General features: G+C 41.7%; 3 protein-coding genes across 5 annotated transcripts in view; 2 read left to right on the top strand and 1 right to left on the bottom strand.

Moving 5' to 3' along the window:
- piezo1 (piezo type mechanosensitive ion channel component 1 (Er blood group)) overlaps positions 1 to 4,349 on the top strand; it is a 68,797-nt gene extending 64,448 nt beyond the window's left edge. For both annotated transcript variants that reach the window (XM_028956273.1, XM_028956272.1), the window contains 7 exons: positions 848 to 1,036; positions 1,121 to 1,213; positions 1,505 to 1,677; positions 1,778 to 1,900; positions 1,976 to 2,055; positions 2,678 to 2,855; positions 2,935 to 4,349. In XM_028956273.1, the coding sequence (XP_028812106.1) occupies positions 848 to 1,036; positions 1,121 to 1,213; positions 1,505 to 1,677; positions 1,778 to 1,900; positions 1,976 to 2,055; positions 2,678 to 2,855; positions 2,935 to 3,193 (1,095 nt within the window). In that variant the 3' untranslated portion in view covers positions 3,194 to 4,349. The remainder of the gene's footprint in view (positions 1 to 847; positions 1,037 to 1,120; positions 1,214 to 1,504; positions 1,678 to 1,777; positions 1,901 to 1,975; positions 2,056 to 2,677; positions 2,856 to 2,934) is intronic.
- Positions 4,134 to 12,375, bottom strand: ctu2 (cytosolic thiouridylase subunit 2 homolog (S. pombe)). Of its 2 annotated transcripts, none has more exons than XM_028956275.1 (15): positions 11,306 to 12,375; positions 11,140 to 11,214; positions 10,936 to 11,014; positions 10,798 to 10,857; positions 10,648 to 10,708; positions 10,180 to 10,289; positions 9,490 to 9,770; positions 8,960 to 9,095; positions 8,638 to 8,769; positions 7,809 to 7,900; positions 7,513 to 7,613; positions 7,228 to 7,411; positions 6,774 to 6,840; positions 6,459 to 6,517; positions 4,134 to 4,322 (listed from the first exon to the last, which is right to left on the bottom strand). In XM_028956275.1, exons 1-15 carry the CDS (start codon positions 11,359 to 11,361, stop codon positions 4,259 to 4,261), a joined length of 1,557 nt encoding a protein of 518 aa, XP_028812108.1. In that variant the 5' UTR covers positions 11,362 to 12,375; the 3' UTR covers positions 4,134 to 4,258. The 2 variants fall into 2 exon arrangements, with proteins under 2 accessions (XP_028812108.1, XP_028812109.1); XM_028956276.1 differs by having other exon boundaries at positions 4,199 to 4,930; positions 6,430 to 6,517; positions 11,306 to 12,372.
- Positions 11,797 to 23,899, top strand: rnf166 (ring finger protein 166). Its single transcript, XM_028956278.1, has 7 exons — positions 11,797 to 12,220; positions 18,224 to 18,380; positions 18,458 to 18,570; positions 20,093 to 20,207; positions 20,503 to 20,610; positions 20,784 to 22,630; positions 22,722 to 23,899. Exons 1-6 carry the CDS (start codon positions 12,054 to 12,056, stop codon positions 20,847 to 20,849), a joined length of 726 nt encoding a protein of 241 aa, XP_028812111.1. The 5' UTR covers positions 11,797 to 12,053; the 3' UTR covers positions 20,850 to 22,630; positions 22,722 to 23,899.
- The last annotated feature ends 1 nt before the right edge of the window (position 23,900 follows it).

The following is a 23,900-nucleotide window of genomic DNA, read 5'->3' as shown; positions in this document are numbered from 1 at the left end:
TTTTCACCAAGCTGCTTGCCTATTGTAGATTAGCTCATCCTAGTCTTATGCAGGTGTACAGTCTTGTCTTGTGGTGGAGAATTCAAGCAACAGAAAACTACTGTAGACAATTGTTTATTGCAATATGCAACAAGACAACAGCCAGCGAGTCAATGGATCCACCCCGCAGCACATCGAGGCTTTCGTTCTTATAGTTCTTTTATTTTTGGTCACATCATGGAGAACCAAAACATCAAGAATACCCAAAAGACTGGCAATTGAGTGTGTGCTAACCTTCCTGTCTCAATAATGTGTGTGATTGTGTTATCTATGTTTTTTTGCAAGTATGGTTAATAAAAATGTGTTAGGGGCTTGTTGTAAGATTTGTGTTCACTCCCGAGATCTGTGTGAAGTAAGCTAAGGTAAGACAGACCTTGTCTCCTCTATGTGTGTGTGTGCTTACAACATTGATCAATTCATAATACATTTCTATAACTTCAGTTTACAAATAAGTGTTCAAAATATAACTCGTGTAGTGTTATAGTGTTATATATGTCTCCAACAAATATCTTATTTATCTGTGCTCCTTCACACATACACAAAGTTAGACCCATAGTAAAACCTAAGTTTAATCATGTGAGTTCATTGAATGTAATCGCACATGTCATAATTCATTTCCTGGCTGCTGATGGCCAAACAGTCTACATTTTTTTTTTTTTATTCTGTCTCTCACAGTTGAAGTGGGACAACTTGCTCAATCGGTGGCTGAAAAACAAAATGTTTTTCCCCACTGTATCTGTTGATTGAAAATTAATGAATTGCTGAATGTAGCAATGAATGTTGTGCTGAAGGAAATTTTCTTTTTCAGAAATACCCTCAACCCAAGGGCCAGAAGAAGAAGAAGATAGTGAAATATGGAATGGGTGGACTCATCATCTTCTTCCTCATTTGTATCATTTGGTTTCCACTGCTCTTTATTTCATTGGTTCGTTCAGTGGTGGGAGTGGTCAACCATCCAGTGGATGTCACAGTTACAGTGAAGCTGGGAGGTTATGAGGTAAGCAAGAAACTAATCTTTAAAACTTCAGATTTATTATTTATGTTAACAAATTTAAATATTGATTTGTGTTCCCCTCCAAAGCCTTTATTCACCATGAGTGTCCAGCAGCAGTCAATCCAACCCTTTACAGAGGAGGACTATGAGAAACTTACCAGGCACTTTAGAAACAATACAGTAAGTTGTTTGCAAAAAATGATATGAGAGAGTTTTCTGTTACATTAATATTTTCATGCCTCTGGTAATAGTGGATTTCTATCAAGACGATTGACAGGTTCTGGATGGTTCTGGTACCAACCAGATTAGTGGTGAAAGCCGTTTTCATCACAACATTTTGAAGGATAAATCTCTCCTAAAAATGACACCTTTTGTGAAATATATGGATGGATTTAGATTTAATGAATGTGAATAAAGATCTCTCAATTAGACTTTGAATATAAAATGTCCAGGTATTCCTGTATTTCCCAGGTGGCCATGCAGTTCATTACTTTGTACAGCTGTGAGGACATAGTGACTGCTAACATCGAGGGTAGCTCAGGTTCTGTGTGGAGGATCAGCCCACCCAGCAGGCAGGAGGTCATCAAAGAGCTGCTGAGCAGCCATGGCGAGATGACACTGCGCCTTTCCTGGAACTTCCAGAGGTCAGCCATCATTTCAGACAGGGCTTTGTTCTCAGTCAGGAGTAGACATTACAGATTAGAACTGTAGTATGTAATAGCTGTGACTGTGTGCTTTTCTCAGGGACCTTGGTAAGGGTGGAACCGTGGAACACACATCAGACACGTACTTGATCCAGCTGGAAGCCAGTGACCCAGTGAGGACTGAACTGGCTTCTCTGCTTGTTGGGAACCGAACTGAACCAGTGTAGGTCCTGCAACAGCTTCATCACATTCTGCCTTGTTTATTTACTATTTACGTCGGTTTCTTCTGCTCCCTTAGGCGAGTTCCTCACATGTTTCCAAACTACATTCGAGCGCCAAATGGTGCCGAGGCCAAACCTGTGAGTCAGCTGTACAGAGGTGAGACCTTTCCAGCCAACACATGATGATATTTTAGATTTCTTATGATACCTCATCTGGTTAGTTGTTGGTATGTATATTTTAAAGTGTTAAACTTAATCACTCTGCTTCCTATCCATGGATTAAGCCTAGTCCTACGTTTCAGAGTACTCCATTCAAAATGGTTTTAGTTTAGGATTAGTCTTAGAATGTAATGGAGAAAATGGTTTAGAATGGTTAATGCAGTTGTTGTCACCATTATGATAAACATAATATAAAAAAATTTCAGTAACCAGCTCTATAAATCCATGTAGCTGTGTTTACAGAAAAAAAACAAAACCCCTTTTCCTGCAGCTGTGTGCAAGGACAAATTGCAAACCATTCAGAGCATGTTGACCAAAAACAACATAGTTTCAGTTCTGCTCAAATCTGGTAGTACCTGAAAGAAAAACAAGAATGCTGCATTCTAGTAAATAAATCTAATTATGCATGAGGTTTCTGTGAAGCAAGTCTTGATTGTAATAGATAAAATAGCTACAAACCTTGTAAGATTTGAATCTTATATTTCATTGATGGTAGAACCTTGTTCACATGTGACAGTGGAGGAGTTGTCATATTTGTACTCATGGTATAATTTTGTCAGGTGATGAGGAGGATTATCAGGATGTGACGCTGTCTCTGAAGAGTGGGGGTACACAGGAGTGGTGGGATACCAGTATTGCGGACTGTGATGCCTCCTCTCAGACATGTGGGGTACTGCCTATGGTGATCTTCAATGACAAAGTCAGTCCACCCAGCCTTGGCTTCCTGGCAGGATACGGGTAAAGGACCTAATTTTCAATAAGATTGTCTGACATGATGTGATCTTAAATGGCTGAAGTGTTTGTCTCTTTGCTGCAGGATTATGGGTCTGTATGTATCTGTGGTGCTGGTCATTGGGAAGTTTGTCCGTGGCTTCTTCAGCGAGATCTCCCACTCCATCATGTTTGAGGAATTACCATGCGTTGATCGTATATTGAAGCTCTGCACAGACATTTTCCTGGTGCGTGAGACTGGTGAGCTGGAACTGGAAGAAGAGCTCTACTCTAAGCTTATCTTCCTCTACCGCTCACCTGAGACCATGATCAAGTGGACGAGAGAGAAAGCCCACAGAGAATGAGAACCTTCTAAACCACATTGACTGACTCATTGTCTTTTCATTTACCATGTCATGGCATTGGGGTTCTGTGGGGCTTTATCTGCTGGAGAACTACTACCCCTCCTGAGGAGCCTTGGCTTTTCTACATGTGGGTAGAGCAATCTGGATTGGACTGAGTGATCGTGGCATCCTTCTGCCCTTCTACATAATCAGCTTCTTATCAGTCCAGCTCCGTTTGTTCTAATTGTGCTGTTCACAGGCTGCTGATTTACAGCGAGTAGGGTCACAGACTGACATACATTCATATACATCAACCCAGGACACTGAGCCTGATGTCAGCAACAGAATTGTCATGAGTTTCTGAGTTTATCAGACACTAGTAGTCTACAACAAGTAATCATACCAGTAGGCACAGAAACCAGTGCCACAGCAGCATCTGAAACATTAAATTATTGCTGCTTTGAAAATGGACATTGGACAAGTGAGTTCTTCATGTAGCCTACAGCCACAAACATCAACGTTCACTATCGTTTACAAATCAGAGGAAACTATTTTAAACTATTGATTACTGTTCATAGACTTAACGGCGATGTGAAAAACACTTGAATTTTTTCATTTGTAAAGAGCAGGGTTTTTTTTGGTTGTTTTTAGATGAATCTCAGATTAGACAGGATGGTGACATCTTGGAACATTAGATTTGTGCACCACTTGGATGATCTTTTAAAAAAAAAAGTGTCATGCTGGAATAACTTTATAGATTTTGAGCCATCAGACAGGCTACAATTTCACTTAGTTTTTTTTTTTGTTTAAATCCCTTTCTGTAACATTTTTCCAGAAGGGTCAAGATGTCTATTCCAAGCCAAATATGTGCTGCTGCAGGAGGAACCTGAGGGTTTAACAAAATAGTCCACATGTGTGATTGAGACATTGTACATTTGTACAGAATAAATGACAGTTAGCATTCGACGCTCCCACTTTTATTCCACATATAAAACAAGGTATTTTTAAAACTCAAATAAATCATAAAAAGGTCAAATAATTTGTATGGATTGTGCATGTGTATATATTAACTATACACTTTGTGATTTAAGACTGTAGATCTTCATTATCATCTAACAGGTACTGACTGATTTCCTTCTTCATTACATGCCTGAAATAAAAAAAATGTACCACTGAATATCAGAACAATGCAGATTATCAAGCGACAAAAGCAAGACACAGCTACTGCTGGCACCTCTTCTGTTTTCTGTGTGGCTCTCACCTACTTACTCAAGCCATTTCAAATTCAAATTTTATTTGTCACATACACAGTCATACACTGTATGATATTCAGTATTCTCAGGGGATTCTAGAAATGATAGAAGTGAAAGTGCTGGAGTGTATTAGAGTTCTGTCCTATGTAGTGTTTCAGGGCTACAGCATGTGTAGCTAAAGTACCAGTCAAATGTTTAAACACACCTTCTCATTCAATAGTTTTTCTTCTATGTTGTAGATTAATATGGAAGTATTAAACAAAGTGGAATGTTTAACAATTTAGATACTTCAAAATAACTACCCTTTGCTTGGACGATTGCTATGCATTCTCTATGGTTTTCAAAAAAACTGTTCCTTGTCTTCCCTTCTGAATGTGTTTGAACCAAACCTACCTCTGCACAACACAATTGATGGCCTCAAAGGTCTATACAGTGAACAGCCCTATTTCACTACTGTTCTAGTGAAATAGCCACTTAACTAAGAAAAGAATCAACAGTCCATCAGCTGTTCCAACATGCCTCAAATCCACCTCCATTGTACCAGTGCCGAAACATTCTAGTCCAACATGCCTGAATGACTACCGCCCTGTAGCACTCACACCCATAATCATGAAGTGCTTCGAGCGGTTAGTCCTGGCACATCTGAGGGACTTCCTCCCACCAACTCTGGACCCACACCAGTTTGCGTACCGTAGCAATAGGAGCACAGAGGATGCAGTCTCCATAGCGCTGCACTCTGTACTCACACACCTGGACAAGCAAAACACATATGCACGGATGCTGTTTGTTGATTTCAGCTCAGCATTTAACACTGTCATCCCCTCTAAGCTAATCTCTAAACTTAGAGCCCTGGACATCAACACCTCACTTTGCAACTGGATTATGGACTTTCTGACCAGCAGACCACAGCATGTAAGGTCAGGCCACATCCGCTCCACTACTGTCACGCTCAACACTGGTGTACCACAGGGCTGTGTGCTGAGCCCCTTCCTCTACTCCCTCTTCACCCATGACTGTCGACCTATGTATGGATCAAACTCCGTTATTAAGTTTGCAGATGACACCACGGTGATAGGTCTCATCGACAACAACGATGAGACTGCCTACAGGGAGGAGGTCCAGCATCTGGCCACTTGGTGCACAGAAAATAACCTTCTTTTAAACACCACCAAGACCAAGGAGCTCATTGTGGACTTCAGGAGGGAGAGAAGAGGCTCGCATGATCCCATCCACATCAATGGGATGACTGTGCAGCCTGTTACATCCTTCAAGTTCCTGGGGACCCACATCTCAGAGGACCTGTCCTGGAGCATTAACACCTCCAGCCTGGTCAAGAAGGCTCACCAGCGCCTCTTCTTCTTGAGAACATTAAAAAAGAACCAGCTACCCACTACCATCCTGTTGAACTTTTACCGCTCTACAATAGAGAGCATCCTTACCAGCTGTCTCACAGTGTGGTATGGAAGCTGCACTGTTGCTGAGCGTAAGGCGATGCAGCGGGTGGTGAAAACTGCCCAGCGCATCACAGGGACTCCACTTCCATCCATTGAGGAAATCCAGAGGAAGCACTGTCTGCGTCGAGCTCACAGTATTCTTAAGGACTCCTCCCACCCGGCCCACGAACTGTTCTCTCTCCTGCCATCAGGCAGACGGTTCAGGCTACCACGGACAAGAACCAGCAGACTTAGGAACAGCTTTTTTCCCAGAGCTGTTTCCTTGCTGAACTCCTCTGCCCCCCACATTCACTCTTGATAATCACTGCACTGCACATATCACTTTGTACTGCACATATCACTTTGTACTGCACATATCACTTTGTACTGCACATATCACCTTATGTATAGCACATATCACTTTATGTATATATATATATAACTTAACTTATTTGAACTGTATCCTGCACTTGCTGCTTATTGCACTTCTGGTTAGACCTAAACTACATTTCGTTGCCCTGTACTTGTACATGTGTAATGACAATAAAGTTGAATCTAATCTAATCTAATCTACTTTAAGACATTAGATGACCATTTTACCTTCTCTTTCTCCTGTCAGCTTCAGTCACAACATACTGGGGGAGGGTGGCAACTGTAGCCTGCAGAGAACAGAAATGGCAAGCAATTAGAATAAGACACTCCTACACATCTGCAAAGAGTTACACTGAAAGTGAAACACTGCAGACAACGTGCAAAACAAAAAAAGTGTCTTCTGCTTTTAACCCATCACCCTTAGTGAAGTCCCCGGGGAGCAGTGTGTGGTTATGGTGTATTTGCTCAGTGGCACCTTGACTGATACGGATTCAAACAGACAACATTAGGCTGGGATGCATAACAGTGCACATCTCCACTCACCATGTCTTTAATGGTCAGCCTGCAGCTATAGCACAACAAGGCCATGAGGTCACTGCTTACTGGCATCCTGTAAAAAATGAAAAGGACCCTGAATCGTGTAAATTTGGCTGCATGTACTCAACTGGCCACTTAATTATAAAGATGTACTGTCTGATTCTAAAAGGACTGATATGGCTGGATAGTTTGGCAATTCTTACCACTAGCTCATGTTCAACTACAACACCACTCAGAAACAACTCTATCAATGCAACATATGATGTGTGGTTCTAATATCTAGTCACAATTGATGACTGGGGTTGTGGGCACTGAAACACAGTTCCTTTTTTATCAGTAAATGAAAAATATATAACAAAAATCATATTTTTGGCTGTAGAAGTACCAATAGTTGTTATATAACAATAGCTACATAACAATGTTGCTTTATTTGGATTAAAGGGTGAATGAGTACACTTACTGATTAGAAGAGGAGCAGCAGCTACCACCTCCTCCTCCTCCTACTGAAGTTGCACAACCTCTGACTGAGGAGCAGCACTGATCTGGAGCGGAGTTTGGCCCTGAGGCTACAGGGCTGTTCCCCCTGCCTCGGTTCTGTGACAGCCACTCTGACTGTAGCGTGGCATGGAGAGCAGAGCAATCATCTGCACCATGAAAATAAATTATGAGAAATAATAAGGAACCACTCACACCTCTTTTTTAGACTATTATGATGCCATGTGACCTGCTGAGTGTTGGCACATACCAGCCGTGGTGTCCAAAGCACACAGGCACAGAAGACATCTAGCAGCAGGATGGGCATCACTGCTTTGAGGGGGGTGAGCTGTGTGCAGCTTCTCACTTGTGCTGAAGACAAAAGTGAAACTATAGTCACTTAATAATTAGCTTAGTCAGGCCTCCAGCATGACCTCTGCAGACACATTTTTCAAATCAGAACATTGTGTGGGTGTGGTTGAGTGTGTGCACATGCTGGATAATTTCAATCCAAAACACAAACACAGGAGGAAATGTGATACGGTAAGGTGGGTCATCAACACTCACCGGTAGATGGTGCTGACAGTGGAGGGGAAGTCAGTCTGGAGTTTGGTGAGAAATGTCTCAGTCAGCCGCTGGATGCTGGCTTTATCAGGGGCCTGGAAACAGAAAAGAACAAGAAGGAGAAAGGTGAACAAGTAACAAATCACTGCAGGAGAGGTCTCCACCTTCTAATCTAATGACCCTCAATATCCTGACTTTGATCATTTAGTCATTCTACTGTGTATTCATACAGCATTCCACAAGAGCCACATAACATACAAGTGAAAAATATGAAATACACAAATTGAAAGGTTATATAGGTTACCTGCTAATTTCCTTCTCTTTCTGGTGGGAGGGGTCTATTAAACAAGACGTTGCTCAGGTCTCCAATCATGTGATGTGATTGTCATCGTAATAGACAGAAAGCACAGCACATGGTGTACACAACAAAATGTGTTCACCCTTAGTGAGTAGCCATGAAAGGCACCCTGGGAACATTGTTTGGGGACGGTACCTTGCTCAGGGAGACATCAGTGTCACCTTGGTGGTTTGGGATTTGAACCCGCAACCTTCTGGTTACGAGTCTACTTCCTTATTCACCAGGCCAACACTATTTTCACCCAAGACAAAAAATATCAATATCTCCAGTTCCTCCAAAAAATGTAAAAGTGATCTGCTACATACAGTACACAGGTTCACTGCACATGGTGACGCCAGCAAATCCCACAGGTGTTTTGGGCTTTATATACATTTTTGTTTGCCAAATCTACTAGTCATTTAAAATCATGCTGAAGAACGAGCCCTTCCCACCCATTCCTCAGATTAGATACACCCCCCTCATTTGACTGCCCACCATGGTGTCCAGACTTGGACTGAAAACTGATGGCACAGAGAACATCCGGTTGTAGAAGGCGATCTCTTTAGAAGAGTAGTCTCTCATGGGTCGTACAATGATAACATCGTCATAACGTGGATCAGAAAAGCCCTAGGAAGCAGTAAACACAATATTAATAAGAACAAAGATAAGAATAACATGAATAAAGTTGTACGTTAAAAGGTCATGAAGACGTGGAGAGAGAGAGTGTGAGAAAGTGTGTTGGCCCGTCCGTCTGTGTGAGAGAGAGAGAGAGCGAGCGAGCGAGTGAGTGAGTGAGCGAGCGAGCGAGCAAATTCACCGTGTCCATGGCCAGTGCGGCTCCCCTGCCCAGAGCGATGCTGCTCAGCAGTTTAACGGCCAGGCGCGAGCAGCTGTCCCCCACCATGATTTTGGTGTATCCCGCCTGCCGCGCCACATATAGGATCAGGTGCAGCCTGGACACAGTAATAGAAACACTGATATAATCTGATTACAAGGGATGGCCATGTACTTTATATTCTGCAAATCAGTTTCATAGCACAGTGATAAGTACTGTGTGTACTAAATTTAGTCTGTGTGCATTATTGACAGCTCTCAAACACCCTACTTCCGCATTCTGGATGATTTAAGCTCCCTCCTGTCAATATGTCGCACATCCAGATATAGCACAGCATCCATCTCCTCGATTCCATCCAATCTCTACATTTCTAATATCCATATCGGTGGATATCACAAACTTAGCCACACCCACTAACAACATGCAGATTATCATTCCAGCTTTCTGAAATAGTGACATTGATACTGGTAAATGTGGTAATCTTAATGTAAGGAAATCATTACTATTATTACCTGAGTGTTTGTAACAAATCTTCTTTAGCTGTTAAAGTTTTCACAGAGGCAAACAACAGCTTCAGAGCCTCTGTGTGGTCAGCAGATGGGGGCAGCTTCTGACTCCAGTCCCTTGTGTCCAGTCCAGAAAAACAATCCTCCAGGGAGGGGTCTCGACTCTCTCTGCTCTGCCCCGTTCTGATGTCCTGGGTGAACTGAGCCACAGCCCACTTGTAGCTTGAAACAGAATGGTCTGAGGTGGGCCTCATAGTCTCCAGGACAGACGCAGGAAGTCTGAAGATCTGAAGACAGGAAGAAATGTTTGTGCAATTTAATAACATTGTCCAGGAATTTCAATCAATATTATTAGTATGAAAATCAAAACAACAAAAAGAACCCCAAACAAGACCCATGGTAGAGATGTGTGGGGCAGTGTTGGCCTAGCAGGTAAGGAAGCAGACCCATAAATGGAAATTTGCCGAATCCCGAACCACCAAGGTACTGTCCCCACACACTGCTCCCCAGGCACCTTTCATGGCTTCCCACTGCTCACTAAGGGCGATGAGTTAAATGCACGGGTCACATTTCATTGTGTAACCGTCTGCTGTACTTGCTGTGTATCACAATGACAAATCACTAAACAAATAAATAAAAGACCACATAAAAAGATATGTGTTGAAAGTATGTCTAAGTGCAGTTCACACAGCTCACCTCCTCAAAGGGTACAATGTGGTATGGGTAGCTGGTGTTTTGGAAAATATCTTCCAGCTGTGAAATTGTCTTCTTTCGTTCTTCTGTACTCAACCCAATGGCACCACCCTCTGAAAAAATCTCATAAGAAGGCATTCCTTTAACCGCAATTTAGGTGTGAGTAATTCTGTGACTCGGAGCCCTGTCTACTGAGGTCCTCTGCTCTGATCTCTGTGATTGGAGCTGCTTGCCAGGAGTAGTAAGACCACTGACTTAGGATCCAGCTTTTATAGGATTGATGCCCACCCAAAAAATCAACACAAAAGTGATGTAAAACCATAAATGTTTACTGGTCTAACTTCGTTCTAAATCATATTCTAATCGGTACTTAGGAACCAATAGATTTTAAACTGCCTTTGCCTAAGATCTTCCCATTAACCTCTGTAACATCTGCTCAGTGAAACTAAATGAAGCAATACATCCATGTACCATCCACGTAGATAATTCCTGGTATAAAGCGTAACTTCTTGGAAGCATCATGGCTCAGTCCCTGCAAGACAAAATAAAAATCTAAATGATCGTATGCAAATGAAGTGCAGTGTAGTGAAATGTTTTATAAAAATGGAAAATGCTCAATACCTCCTGAACCTGTGACAGCATGGAGCTGGACGCCAGTCCACCAGACACGGCCAACAGCACCTGCACCAGCAAACATCTCAAAGTACCTGAACGGCCCTGTCAATGTTCACAGCCGGAACATCTCAGAGGCCTGCTTACCCTTTCTCCTGGAAAAATGATGCGGTTTTTCCCAAGCATTGCTCGAAACTTGTGTATAAAGTAGTCTTTAAAGCAGCCCCTTTAAAAATGACAAAATTACAAGTTCATGGTCAAAGAGCTCTTCCCTTTCCTGAAATCAGCGGTCCCAACTGCAGTTTAAAGGCTGCAAGCAGAGAAGAATTACAGAATGAAGATGGGGTTTACCTGCAGAAGCCGTCTCCTGAGCGGATCGTCAGCACCGCGGAGCCATGTTTACACTTCACGCACTTCTTATAGGATCTGTAAATAATAATCAGAAGCGCATTAACATGACGTATCCATGATGCGCTACTGTTTCCAGGAGACAAAAAATACTTAATTGTGTACTTACATGGGACTGGGCTTACTTCTGATCAGACCACTGTACTCTTCATCAACCTGACACATCTCTACATAAAATACTACACCCAACAGGTTTAATGTATCTGATGCTGAATTCAATTACAGCCCAGATTAAACAGCACCAGAAGGTATTAACAAATCCACCAATACCTCCACCCTTCACTCATGTGCAGGACGGTATTTCCAGTCCCTTTTTGATGACGTATATCGTAACGCATTTCTTATATATTTTTTTTAGAAACGTATGCAAAACACGTCCGTTTTCAAATTACAGATATACAAATGGCGCACATATTGCTACCTTCCATATAATTCACGACAGTTAAATACACATACATATGGAGGGAAATTATGCACTGTGGCGCAACCTTCCGTTTTCTAAATACAATTTTCACGCAAAGGACATTGGGAGTGTAGTTCTAAGTCCGATTGGAAGCGCGGATTGCGCCGCTAGAGAAACTACAGGTCCCACACGTCGCACTGGGTTCGTTTCAGCGCTTTTGTTGTAGCTGTGTGGTAATGTTTACTTCTCTCCTGCTCCGGCGTGTTCTCTCGGCTGAGCCGATGTCCGCCCGACACCGCTTCCTCCACAATTGCTCCGAGGCTCGTCTGTGTCTCGGGTGAGAACAGATCGCAGTGCGCCGTGTCCGCAGATTTGCTTAACGCGAGAGAGCGACAGACAGATCGAGCGAAGGACAGACAGCAGCGAGCCAGCCAGCTAACGCGCCGTATTCGTGATGGCGATGTTCCGCAGCTTTGTGTCGGCTGCACAGCTCAAGCAGCACCCGCAGCCGAACGGGGCAGCTGCGGCCGCGCCTGGCGAGAGCCTGGAGAGCCAGTTCTCATGCCCCATCTGCCTGGAGGTCTACCACAAGCCCGTCAGCATCTCCAGCTGCGCGCACACGTGAGTAGCGCCACAGGAGGCCACGGCGCCTTTCTTTTCCTTCTTTCACCTTCATCCCGGAACTGCGCGCTATGTAATGTGAACTAATGAAATGGCAGCAGTAGGAATCCTATCTCCTCTTCACTATTGCGCGCTACCCCACTGTTCAAATGATTGATGATGATGATGATGATGACGATGATGTACCAGTAGATTCGGGTTCGTCGCTTTCAGTGCGTGCAGTATGTTCGCATTGGTTCTATAGCAGCTGCTTATAAATTTGGTCGAAGGTTTTCCAGCAGTCTCTGTGTTGGATGCTGTTTTTAACATTGTTTTCAGGAAGCCCCTGGCTCAAAATCTACGCAGTAAGACAAAGAGGAGCAGAAAAGCTGTGCAGTAATGACCCTGCACTTCCCTCAAAGTTCTCATTGTCTCAATATACTGAAACCATTGGCATGAGTGTGAGGTGCCGCAGCTGAAATGATGCTGATGTAGAGCAGGTTCAGACTTGCAGAACCAGCTTCCTTGTGCTATTTCAGTGTTCCTCAGAGCCTTCCGCCTGTGATGCTATTTGTACCAAGCTGTATGTGAAGGTTTGGGTGTGTTTTGCATGTGTAGTGGGAGGCGTGGCCACTGTGCTCCTGTTTCTTCCATCTGGTAACTCCATTACCAGTGCACAGCAAGAAACTGTGAGCTGCTTTACAGTGCATTCTTGTAGGCTCTAAATAAATGTAAGAATATTGTTAATAAGCTTGTTGAGTTTCTGTCTCTTACTGAATCTTCAGTCTTCCATTGTGACTGGCATTGTAAACTGGTGCACATCTTTGTATTCCTGGGAAATTCAACACATTCAGAATCTGAATAAATGTCATATCTTAATGTTTATCAAATGAAAAGACAGTTTTAGCTAAGTTTCGCATGGGAATATATAAGTATGCACAGTTGTTATGCCAATAAATTACAGTAAACAATCAACCATAGGGCTTCCATCCATGGATGTCTCATGCAGCAGCAAGCACAGCCTCCCACATGCTGTTCAGGGAGGAATATTGTGTTCCTCACTGTAACCATCATGTTTCAGAAGAAAATCTCAGTAGGGTGAGGAAAGGGCCTGTGACACAATTTTGTCATCATTGCTGGCCAGCCATGTAGTGGAGTACTTGGATGTGATGGTGCAATGGTGGTTAAGTGCCACGTGTTAGGCCCGGTTCAGTTCCCGGCCAATGCATCTGTGCTGTTTACCTAGCAGTCAAGGAAGCGGCGCCGTAATCAGAAGGTTGCTGGTTCGAATCCTGATCCGCCAAGGTGCCACTGAGCAAAGCACCGTCCCCACACACTGCTCCCCAGACACCTGTCATGGCTGCCCACTGCTAACTAAGGGTGATGGCTAAAAGCAGAGGACACATTTCATTGTGTGCACCGTGTGCTGTGCTGTGCATCACAATGACAATCACTTCACTTTCACTTTTAATTGGCCTTCTGGAATGATGGAACACTGATAGGCCAGAAGGTGATCATGGTAAAGAGCTTCATGTTGTTTGTCCCAGTGTTTTGACCCAGAGGCCTTCCATATCTGCATGGTGTTGTTTTTAAGTTATAATCATGTGAAACATCAGAAAGCTATGTTTCAGTATGAAAACTCATTTCAATTTAATTATCTTATTTAATATAAGTAAAATTACTACTTTTGCATTGTCAATTTCATTAGTTATGTGTATTTATAACAAGATTCGTCTCTTCTTTAGGAGTGGGGTGCTGTGTTGGCCAGTGCTTGTCACATTCACCAGGATCCTACTGCTCTTAATCAAATCCCAGTTTTTGATAATTCATTTCCTTATCTGGTAATGATCAACAGAATATTTTTCCTCCAGACAAGTTTTGTTATTTACAGCCAGTGACACAGCAGGGGGTGGGTTATGGGGGTGCTTTTGTCTATCACAGACATGTCCTAATCCTGATGCTACGAAACTAAAGCCTCCATCTGCTCCTCATGTAACATGAGAGAGGCTGGAAGATCTACAAATCCATGCCAATCATAACAAGATTTTATTCACGAATCCTCGCTGATCTGCATACCTGTTCCTCATCTTTCAAATAAACAGAACCTGTGACTGCATGCATAGATTTGTGTGACCATTTGCTGTGAACATCAGCAGAACTACCTGAGGATGTGGTGGCCATGAAGCACACACACTGGCAAGCTATATATCAAAAATTAGTAATCTATTGTGTGAGGTATGCTATTACTTTTATATGCGATCCGAGATAGCCAGGCTATTCCACTCAAACAATGGTACTAATTTGACCTTTTCCACCTGTACCTGCATTCCAAACATTGTAGAGGTGTGTGGTTTAGGTGCTTAACCCTTTAATGACTGAACCAAGAAATAATGGACAGAACATAATTTTTATTTTTTTTTTACTTCTAGTTCACTGGATCACAGATCCATCCTGGCCACCCCAATGAAAATTTCCTGCATGCACGCACAGTATGCATACACACAGTAGGGCTGAATGATATTTAACAAAAATAATCGGTGGGCTACACTTTGCTCTGAAACCCATTATTTCCTGCGGCTTCCGTGGCACAAGCGGTTGTCAGTGCCCAATCGGTTCTGCACATGCCCAACGGTTAGGGCTTCACACAACCCATAGAATCAAAGCGGACAGTGTTTGGTCTTCCTCCTTGAAACACACACACCAAGCAAGAATGGAGAAAGCTGATATTATCACATTATCATCTTACCTGGAGTTTAGAAATCCATATTTTTTGAGTTGAGCCCCATGGAAAGCCCCAGGTAAATCTCGTGCCAAGCGCAGCAAACTTTATTTTACTTCACTGTCTAAACTGTGTGTACTCTGCTGCACGCCCCTTGGATGGACAGCACGTCCTCTGCCCACACTCTGCCCATTTGGCTGCATTCGCCATTCGGTCCCGTTCTCCCACTGTGACATCATTGCAGCTGCCTCTCCTCTGCCTGCCTCCCCAGCGGCCCAGGGGGTCACCAACACTCCAGTGTCCTGGTCACTGACCGTTTTCAACCCAGCATCAACCCTTATATTTTTACTGATGGAGCAGAATCTGGGGTTTCAAAAATCACGTTGTTGCGGTTTGTAAAATTGTGTTTATTCAAATCGCGATTTCGGTTTGATTTCGATATATTGTCCAGCCCTAACGCACAGTGTTGCTTTAGATCGTGACACAGTTTCTATGTCTGGGAGTTTGAGATCTCTATGTGTGATGTCCACAGACAACCTTTGTTCTTTTTTTTGTGAGAAGCAGCGGTCTACTGTTTTGAGTAGTTTGTGTGGTTGTAGAATGTAACCTTCAGTTTAGCATGGTGGAGCTCTGACGAACTGAAGGTGAGGTCAAAGGAAGGTTATGTCATGTTTCTCTGCTTTCATGTCATGAATCATCTTTCAATGCAGTTTCCAGAAGCTTCTTAATACCAGTTCTTATGTGGGTCAAAGGCAGTCAGTGTGCCACTAGACCAGGGCTTGGCAACCTTTATCTATGTATAAACCTATGTATAAAAACTGGCCTATTGTGTTGCTTGGGAAATTTTATTTATGCAAAATATTTTGCGTAGATAGCATGTGTGCAGATGGCGGCATATAAGCATATATGGCATTTTGAACTTATATTTTGAGTGACCAAAAATATGCTAATAATCTTCAAATAAAACCCAATACACTTAAATTATTATTTATTTTCTAAAGCTGCAGGGAGCCGCAGGGTGAAAGCCACATGCGGCTTCGGATGGGTTAGTGGGTCAGTGACCCCTGATTTAGGCCTAATGGCCTACAGCAAGTTTTTTTTTCCAGTTCTCACATTGAGTTCACTGTATAACTGTGTGAAAGGTTAGACTATCCAAAAGGCTATAAAGGCTCACAAATATTAACAACTTACACAGCCCCAAATCTTTGGAACAAACTTCCAAGGAATATTCGGGAATCAGACACTCTTTCAATATTTAAATAAAAATGCTGCTGGAAATGTTTAGTCCTCTCTTCACTTATTGTCATTTCAGCTAATATATCGCCCTTCCCTTTTATTTATCCCTATCCTTTTTCTTAATGTAATTCTCATCTAGAGAGCAGCCTGGTGTGAATGGAATGTGTGGCATTGCTGTCCTTTTCCTGCATGGCCTGTACTGCCTGGCCCTAACAAGCCACCTATAGTCATCTGCTGGAACCGAATACTACCTCAATATTACACCTTAATACATAGCTGTACTCCAGTAACCTCTATTTGCCATATTTCCTTTATATGTCTCATTGAACATCCAAGGGTAATCCAGTGCTGACCAGAGGAGGATGGGTTTACTTTGCTATTCCTTGGTTCTTTTTACAGGGAGTGTTTTTGCTACAGTTTCCTTTAACTCTTTGTTAGGTGCTTTGGGACAATGTACAGTGCATGCGGAAAGTATTGACAGCGCATCACTTTTTCCACATTTTGTTATGTTATAACCGTATTTCAAAATGGACTGAATTTCATTTTCAGAAAAATGAAAAGAGCGAGATGTAAGCAAAAACATATGTTGTCAAAATTCCAACCGCTTATTTTACATTTCAACATCGTACTTTTGTTTGATATTAGGAAAGCTTTGTTTCAAATTTTTGGCACAAATCTGATTCCATAGAAAAATGCCTGGTTCAGACGGCCATGGCGTCAGGTGAGCGCGGACTGAACACACGTTTTTCTGCTTGTTGAAGAAAATTTAAAGTGATTCTTGCATACGTGCAAAATGTATGCAAGTCCCTTTTTCTCAAAAGACCCGCCTTTTCTCCATTCTCGCTTTGTGTGTGTGTTTCAAAATGTTAGAAAGAACACTCGCCAGCTTGGATTCTATTGGTCGTGCGAAAATACGTCACACCTCAAAGTTCAACAAATTACTGTGGTTCCAGAGCAAGGCCGCCGGGTGCTGCACCGCACAGCGTGAAAGTCCTACCTGAAGCAGCACTGTAAGCAGATTAGGCTGCCACAGTCAATTTTTAACAAGATTTTTTATACCGCTGCCAGAAAATCACCAGGCAACGTCATTATGATATAATCAATTATGTTCTGCACTGCATCTGCATCGTGATTCATCGATTATACAATTAATTTCAACACCTCTAGTGTATATGTGTGTGTGTATCCAAGTGTCCTTGGGTTGGAGAAGAGAGTCAAGCTGCCTTGACCTACAGGTAGATGTTTATTCAGAAGGTTACAGAAATGTTTCTGCAATGGGCATAGTGGCCACAGAATGGCCTTAGTCAAGTAGGTGACCAAGAGCCTGATGGAGATTCTCTGTGAACAGAGGACAAACTTAATGAAGGACAACCATCTCTGCAACAATCCACCAATAAGGTCTGTATGGTTGAGTGGCCAGACAGAAGCTACTCCTTAATAAAAGGCACATGACAGCCTGTCTGGATTTTTCCAAAAGGCACCTGAAGGACTATCAGACCATGAGAAACAAAATTCTCTGGTCTGATGAGACAAAGATTGAACTTTTTGGTCGGAATGCCAGGCATCAAGTTTGGAGGAATCAAGACATGGTGGTGGCAGCATCATGCTGTGGGGATGTTTTCAGCTGCAGGAAATGGGAGACTAGTCAGGAGAGAGGAAAAGATGATTGCAGATGATGTTCTGAGACATCCTGGATGAAAACCTGCTCCAGAGCGATCTTGAACTCCGACTGGGGCAACAGTTCAGCAGGACAACGATCCTAAGCACACAGCCAAAATATCAAAGGAGTGGCTTCAGGACAATTCTGTAAATGTCATTGAGTGGCGCAGCCAAAGCTCAGACTTGATTTTTGATTGAACATATCTGGAGAGATATTGAAGTAAAATGATTGCGAGGAGGTGCCAAAGGTGTAGGAATTTCAGTTCTCGGGTGTGATTGCGTATTTTAGAAAATGTGGTTTATGTGGTTTACTTTAATAATAGCTGCTGTATCTACTTTTAATAAGGATCTTTTTTTGTGTTGCCACACAGAATAAAGCTGTGAATAACTGTGTGTGTTTGTGTACACAGGTTCTGTGGCGAGTGTCTGCAGCCTTGTCTGCAGGTGACGTCACCGCTGTGTCCTCTGTGCCGAATGCCATTCGACCCAAAGAAAGTGGACAAGTCCTCCAGTATAGAAAAGCAGCTGTCATCGTACAAGGCGCCATGTAGAGGCTGCAGCAAAAAAGTGAGTGTGTGTGTGCGTGTGCATACAATTCAACGCTGGTCACATGACAAACACTCTCTCCCCCTGCCCTCACACAGGTCACACTGGTCAAAATGCGATCACACATCTCATCTTGCTCAAAAGTACAGGAACAGATGGCAAACTGCCCAAAATTTGTGCCAGTGGTGCCCACCTCACAGCCCATCCCCAGGTGAGTTGTGGAGTGAGTGGAAGTGATCTGATAGAAATGTCCTCATTACATCAGCTATTACACTGTACTGGGGTACAGTATGGACTGTTTGCAGTGTGTTGATTTCGCTCTCATCACAGGGAATTAAAAGAATGAATTTATTTTGTTGACTTGCATAGAGTGTGTTTGTGTCTTGATATGTCTGGGAGGTGTTTGGATTAAAAACTGTCTGAAGCTGAAGGAAAGGAGCAATAGATCAAAGGTAAATGTTGAGCCCTTTGATGTCTGGAGGAAGCAAAGTGGAAACTTAGAAATCTCATTTTATGCTGTAACACTTTGATTCTCTTTCTTTTGGACTTATTGAACATGAACCAGTCATATCCCTGTGTTCCAACAGGATGGTGTTTATTGATGGCTTATTGAGATTATTAATGATAACCATGTCAATTTTCTGAACCATGTCAATTTTCTGGGGGCAGTTGTGGCCTAGCAGTTAAGGAAACGGCCCCGTAATCAGAAGGTTGCCGGTTCGAATCCCAATCTGCCGAGGTGCCACTGAGCAAAGCACCGTCCCCACACACTGCTCCCCGGGCGCCTTTCATGGCTGCCCACTGCTCACTCAGGGTGATGGGTTAAATGCAGAGGGCAAATTTCACTGTGTGCCCCGTGTCTTATGCTGCTGTGTATCACATGTGACAATCACTTCACTTTACTTTAAAGAAAACAATGAGGTTTGCATGTCCCTAGACTTCTAATTAATGCTAATTAAAAACAGTTGTTTTTAGTGTTTATCTTTACTTTTAAATTGTAAAGGTGCAGCCCTATTTCCCAGCAGAACGTTTCTCCACAGGGTTTTTTTTCATGATCCATTGAAAATATTCATCACATCAGGACACCTTCTTGAATCGCTTTATGGTCAGGTTTGGATGTTTATATGCAAAATATCCTTTATCTTCATATCCTTTGTAGGAGATTTAGATTTTGACTTAGTTACGCAGGCCAGTACGCAATAAACCATGATGACCTGTGTGTTCTACAGATCCACACACATCCATGAACCTTGATGATCTCTGAACATGATAAACCTTCACTTTTCACTGACAGGAATAAACTGTTGACAAATACCTGACAAACACATTGTAATGCAGGAAATTATATTGATTTACTACTACAATCATTGAGTCAATGCTGCTGATTTTTTTTTCTGATTTGAGTGTGATTAATTTACAAAACAGACACTTATAGGCATCTGTGGTGCTCTATGCATATTTGAGAGCTATGCAAAGCTAACGTTAATGCAGTGGGTTTGGTATTGCCGTGGTTAGTGGGTTTTTAGTGTGTTAAAAATATTATTATACAAAAATGTCCTGAAGCTAGGCAGTGGTGAGAACAGTTTCAGCAATCTGTATTTACATTCATTTCTTGGTAAATCTATGATTCTTTGTTGGAGGACCTTGCTTTTGGGATTTTTGTGTCTGCCCAGTGTAAATCTCTTTAATTTGGCTATTTTGTAGTTTACTGGTGTAATTCTACCCTTTTGTAGCAATATTCCAAACCGGTCAACATTTGTGTGCCCCTACTGTGGTGCCCGTAACCTGGACCAACAAGAATTGGTGAAGCATTGCATGGAAAACCACCGCAATGACCCCAACAAAGTGGTGAGTGGAGTCTTACCATTCATTAAGACTTCTGAGGCAACTTACTATATCAAAGGCAACTTACTATATTAAACCCTGATGGTCATATCTACAGATATCCTGGGTAAAATTATTCGTAATCATGTAACTACTGTCTGACACACATCTTTCCATAACACACTGTTTTGAGAAAAAATAATAAAAGATTTGAGTTATAAATCAAATATATTGCAGTAATGCATCACTGTTTTCTCACAGCTCTAGTTTATCATACAGTTCTATTGTACATTGATAATGAGTGAATGTGTTCCTGCAGGTCTGCCCTGTGTGCTCTGCTATGCCCTGGGGTGACCCCAGCTATAAGAGCTCCAACTTCTTGCAGCACCTCCTGCATCGGCACAAGTTCTCTTATGATACATTTGTGGTGAGATCATTCTAGAGCTCTACTTCTGGTCCTGGAACCGCACAGTTCCACTGATCCATTGGTCATATATAGAGAAAAAGGACTTCCAGGACCAGGACTGCAGAATGACTGCTTAAAGACTGAAAGATGACATATTGTCACTTGTCCTGACCTTGTTGACCTCTATTCAACAGGACTACAGCATTGATGAGGAGGCAGCCTTACAGGCAGCCCTGGCCCTATCACTCTCTGAGAACTGAGAGGTGGAGAAGCATTCAGCCATCAGCAACAGACTCATCTAACCTTCTTACCGTCTATTCCTCAGTGTCAATCTGAACTTCTACTCCTGGCGACCACTTCACTACATGCTGCACTGCTGGTTAACAGCCAGGTGTGTGTGTGTGTGTGTGTGTTTGTGTGCGCGTGTGTGTGAGGGTGAGCTGGGCCTCTGTATCCATTACTGCTAAAAATATAGCATGAGTATTTGATAAAAAACAGATTTCCATATTTCGTCCATCATTTCCATCAATTTTTTATTGCATTTCTTATTTCTGTTGATAGACGGCACAATGTAAACTGGATCTGAATAAAAACAACAGACTAAATTAGTCTGTTAATGAATAACAGACAGGGATTTAGTGAACCATCATGCTTATTTGCACTCCTGCCTGCTCATTTTTTCATGGAGCAGATACTGAGGGAGTTGAGCAGATACTGATGGAGGCTCTCAGCTCATCTCCTTGTGATTGTGGCTTTTAGCTGCATCCTGGGTCTGTAATCAAGCACCCCAATAATGAGAAGATGCACTTGATCCATTCCCACAGGTTGTTTTATTTTTCCTTTGTTTTAAGCAGCATTGAGGTTAGTTCACAAAATCAAATGTTTCCAACAAACCAGAGCAGCACGTGACATCCATACACACCTTCCCCACATTCTTGTGAATACTTATTTTTTTCTACATTAGGTTTTAGAATTGCTGTTACTTTCTAGTTGGATAATAGAATTCTAGATTGTCACATGGGCTCCACTCTGCTGGCACCAGGTTTACTTGCTACAGTATTTTTTATTAATCATCACACACACACACACACACACACACACACACACACACACACACATATATATATATATATATATATATATATATATATATATATATGAACAAACAAATATTTTCTGTTTTAAAATGTGCACTAATATTGCAAGAGTAAAACCTGTCTAATGATTTGGATGTGTTTATTTGTTGCTGACGTTCTTAGCAGCATGCATGCAGTACCAGCCTACAGCAACAGAGGGCAGTACCGGTGGACATATGGGTAAAGTAGGAGCTGAAGTTTTGGGTATATTACATGTGTAGTGAGACTCGGGACTACATGTGTAGCGGCTCTTTATATATTACCAACGCGACATGCTCTATAAATGTATAGTTCTACAGCTATAGTGACACTGGAAGTGGGGAGTGATTCTCACTGGACATTCTTTGGTGGCGTGTAGATTATATAGCACATTGTTTTTATTCTGGCCTTTAGAAACAATTAAGGTTTAATAATCTGCTTGTCCTTCACTGCATTTAGATGTTCTGGTGTGAGTATTAATATTGATTATTATAGTTTACTACTGTCATCACTATTCTAGTATTAGTATAGTACAACTCTGTTCTGTTCAGATGTAGCAGGCAGCATGTAAAATGAGTTTCAAATAAAACATATCATGTTGCGTTATGATATTCAGATGGGACAAAAGAGCATAAACATTCAGTTCTTTGCTTTAATGTACAATAGCCAAATAGAATTTCAGTCTCTTGCTTTATTTTTATTAGTGCAATTGGATCTTTGCATAATATTTGAATCCTTGATTTAGGAAAAATCATATTGGTTCCATTAATTGACCTGGAAGATGACTTGGTGTGTCAAAGAATGAGCGAATGTGAAATCTGATGTCATATATGTGTTTAGTTTCTACCCACAGTTATCAACCCAGATCACTTTTTTTAAGGACTGCCACTCCCCCATCCTTCACCACTCCTGAGTGACAAATCATGGTACCTCTTTTTTTTTTAGGCAATTTGTAAATAGTTATTTGTTGGGTTTATTTGTTTTATTTTCTTTGCTTTATCTATTTTTGCTTTGTAGGTTACAGTGTGTGAAGGTGTATTCCTCCAGTGTAGAGGAAGCATTACCTCAAAAGAGCTGTCCATGAATGAGCAGGAATTTAGTTCCCTTTTTTTACTGCTTGGCAGAGTGGATTTCTGTGGTCTATTTGCAAGTTGTTGTCACGTAATGTGGTGTTTTGGTAGAGTAAAGGTTGAATTTTCTGTCCAAGACATAACAGAAGAATGTTTTTACGATGATCGTTTCAGAGGGTACAGTTTTTTATAGTTCTGTACTATGCTGTTATTAGAATGGGGAAGATTTTATAAAAGTCTTATGAACAGAAGTCTTATGGATATCAGTGGTGACTGACAAAGTAATAAGTGTTGATTGATTATTTTCAAGTGTGTCAACCATGCCCTAACCATATATTTCACCTTCAAAGTGTCGCCAGTGAATAGGCAAAAGCCTACAAAAAATATTGTCATTGTTAAGTTGTCTAATATTTCTCCATGTGTCATTCACATTCACATTTTTGTAATGAACTTCCTTAAATTCTTGATTATGATGATGATTATGCTGTTTTATAAATGTTTGTAAGATATCAAGCTGAAAATAATGTGCACTGCTGTAGCATAAAATTTAGATTTTTAAACTTTTGATAATGTAGTCCATATTTCTTTTCTTATTATTACCTTGGGAAAACTCAAAATGTATATTTTTCTCTATTTTGTATTGTTGTTTCCATGAATTCACTGCAAACCCATCAAACTGGTGTTTATGTCTTGTGTTTCTTCTCTAATGCAAAATGGCAAACCTCAATAGTTCACCCTCTTGTTAATGGCCAGCGTCAACATCATTTTCTTTTTTTTTTTTTTTTTTTTTTTTTTGGTCATACTCTGAAACTTGGATGTGATAAGGTCACCAGACTGAGGAGTCGTTTCATGTGGAGACTGCGTGTTAGTCCCCTGACCAAGGAGTCTGTCAGGATCTGTGTGAGTGTGTGGGGTGAGCTGAATGTGATTATCCATAAAAAAGTAATAAATTATGATAATAATAAATAACAGTAATATCATTGAAAGCTAATGCCTTTATTATGAGGTTATTAACAATTATGTGGATTTTTTAAATTGTTTACTAAGACACTTAAATTATGTATTTGTAGCATTTTTTCCTCAATAAAACACTGATGCATCCCATGATGTTGGTGTTAAAAATGGC

The sequence above is a fragment of the Denticeps clupeoides genome, chromosome 16 (assembly GCF_900700375.1).
Source record: "Denticeps clupeoides chromosome 16, fDenClu1.1, whole genome shotgun sequence".
Taxonomy (NCBI): Eukaryota; Metazoa; Chordata; class Actinopteri; order Clupeiformes; family Denticipitidae; genus Denticeps; species Denticeps clupeoides.
The sequence above is the reverse complement of the archived record's forward strand: the minus strand, read 5'-3'. Positions and strand labels throughout refer to the sequence as shown.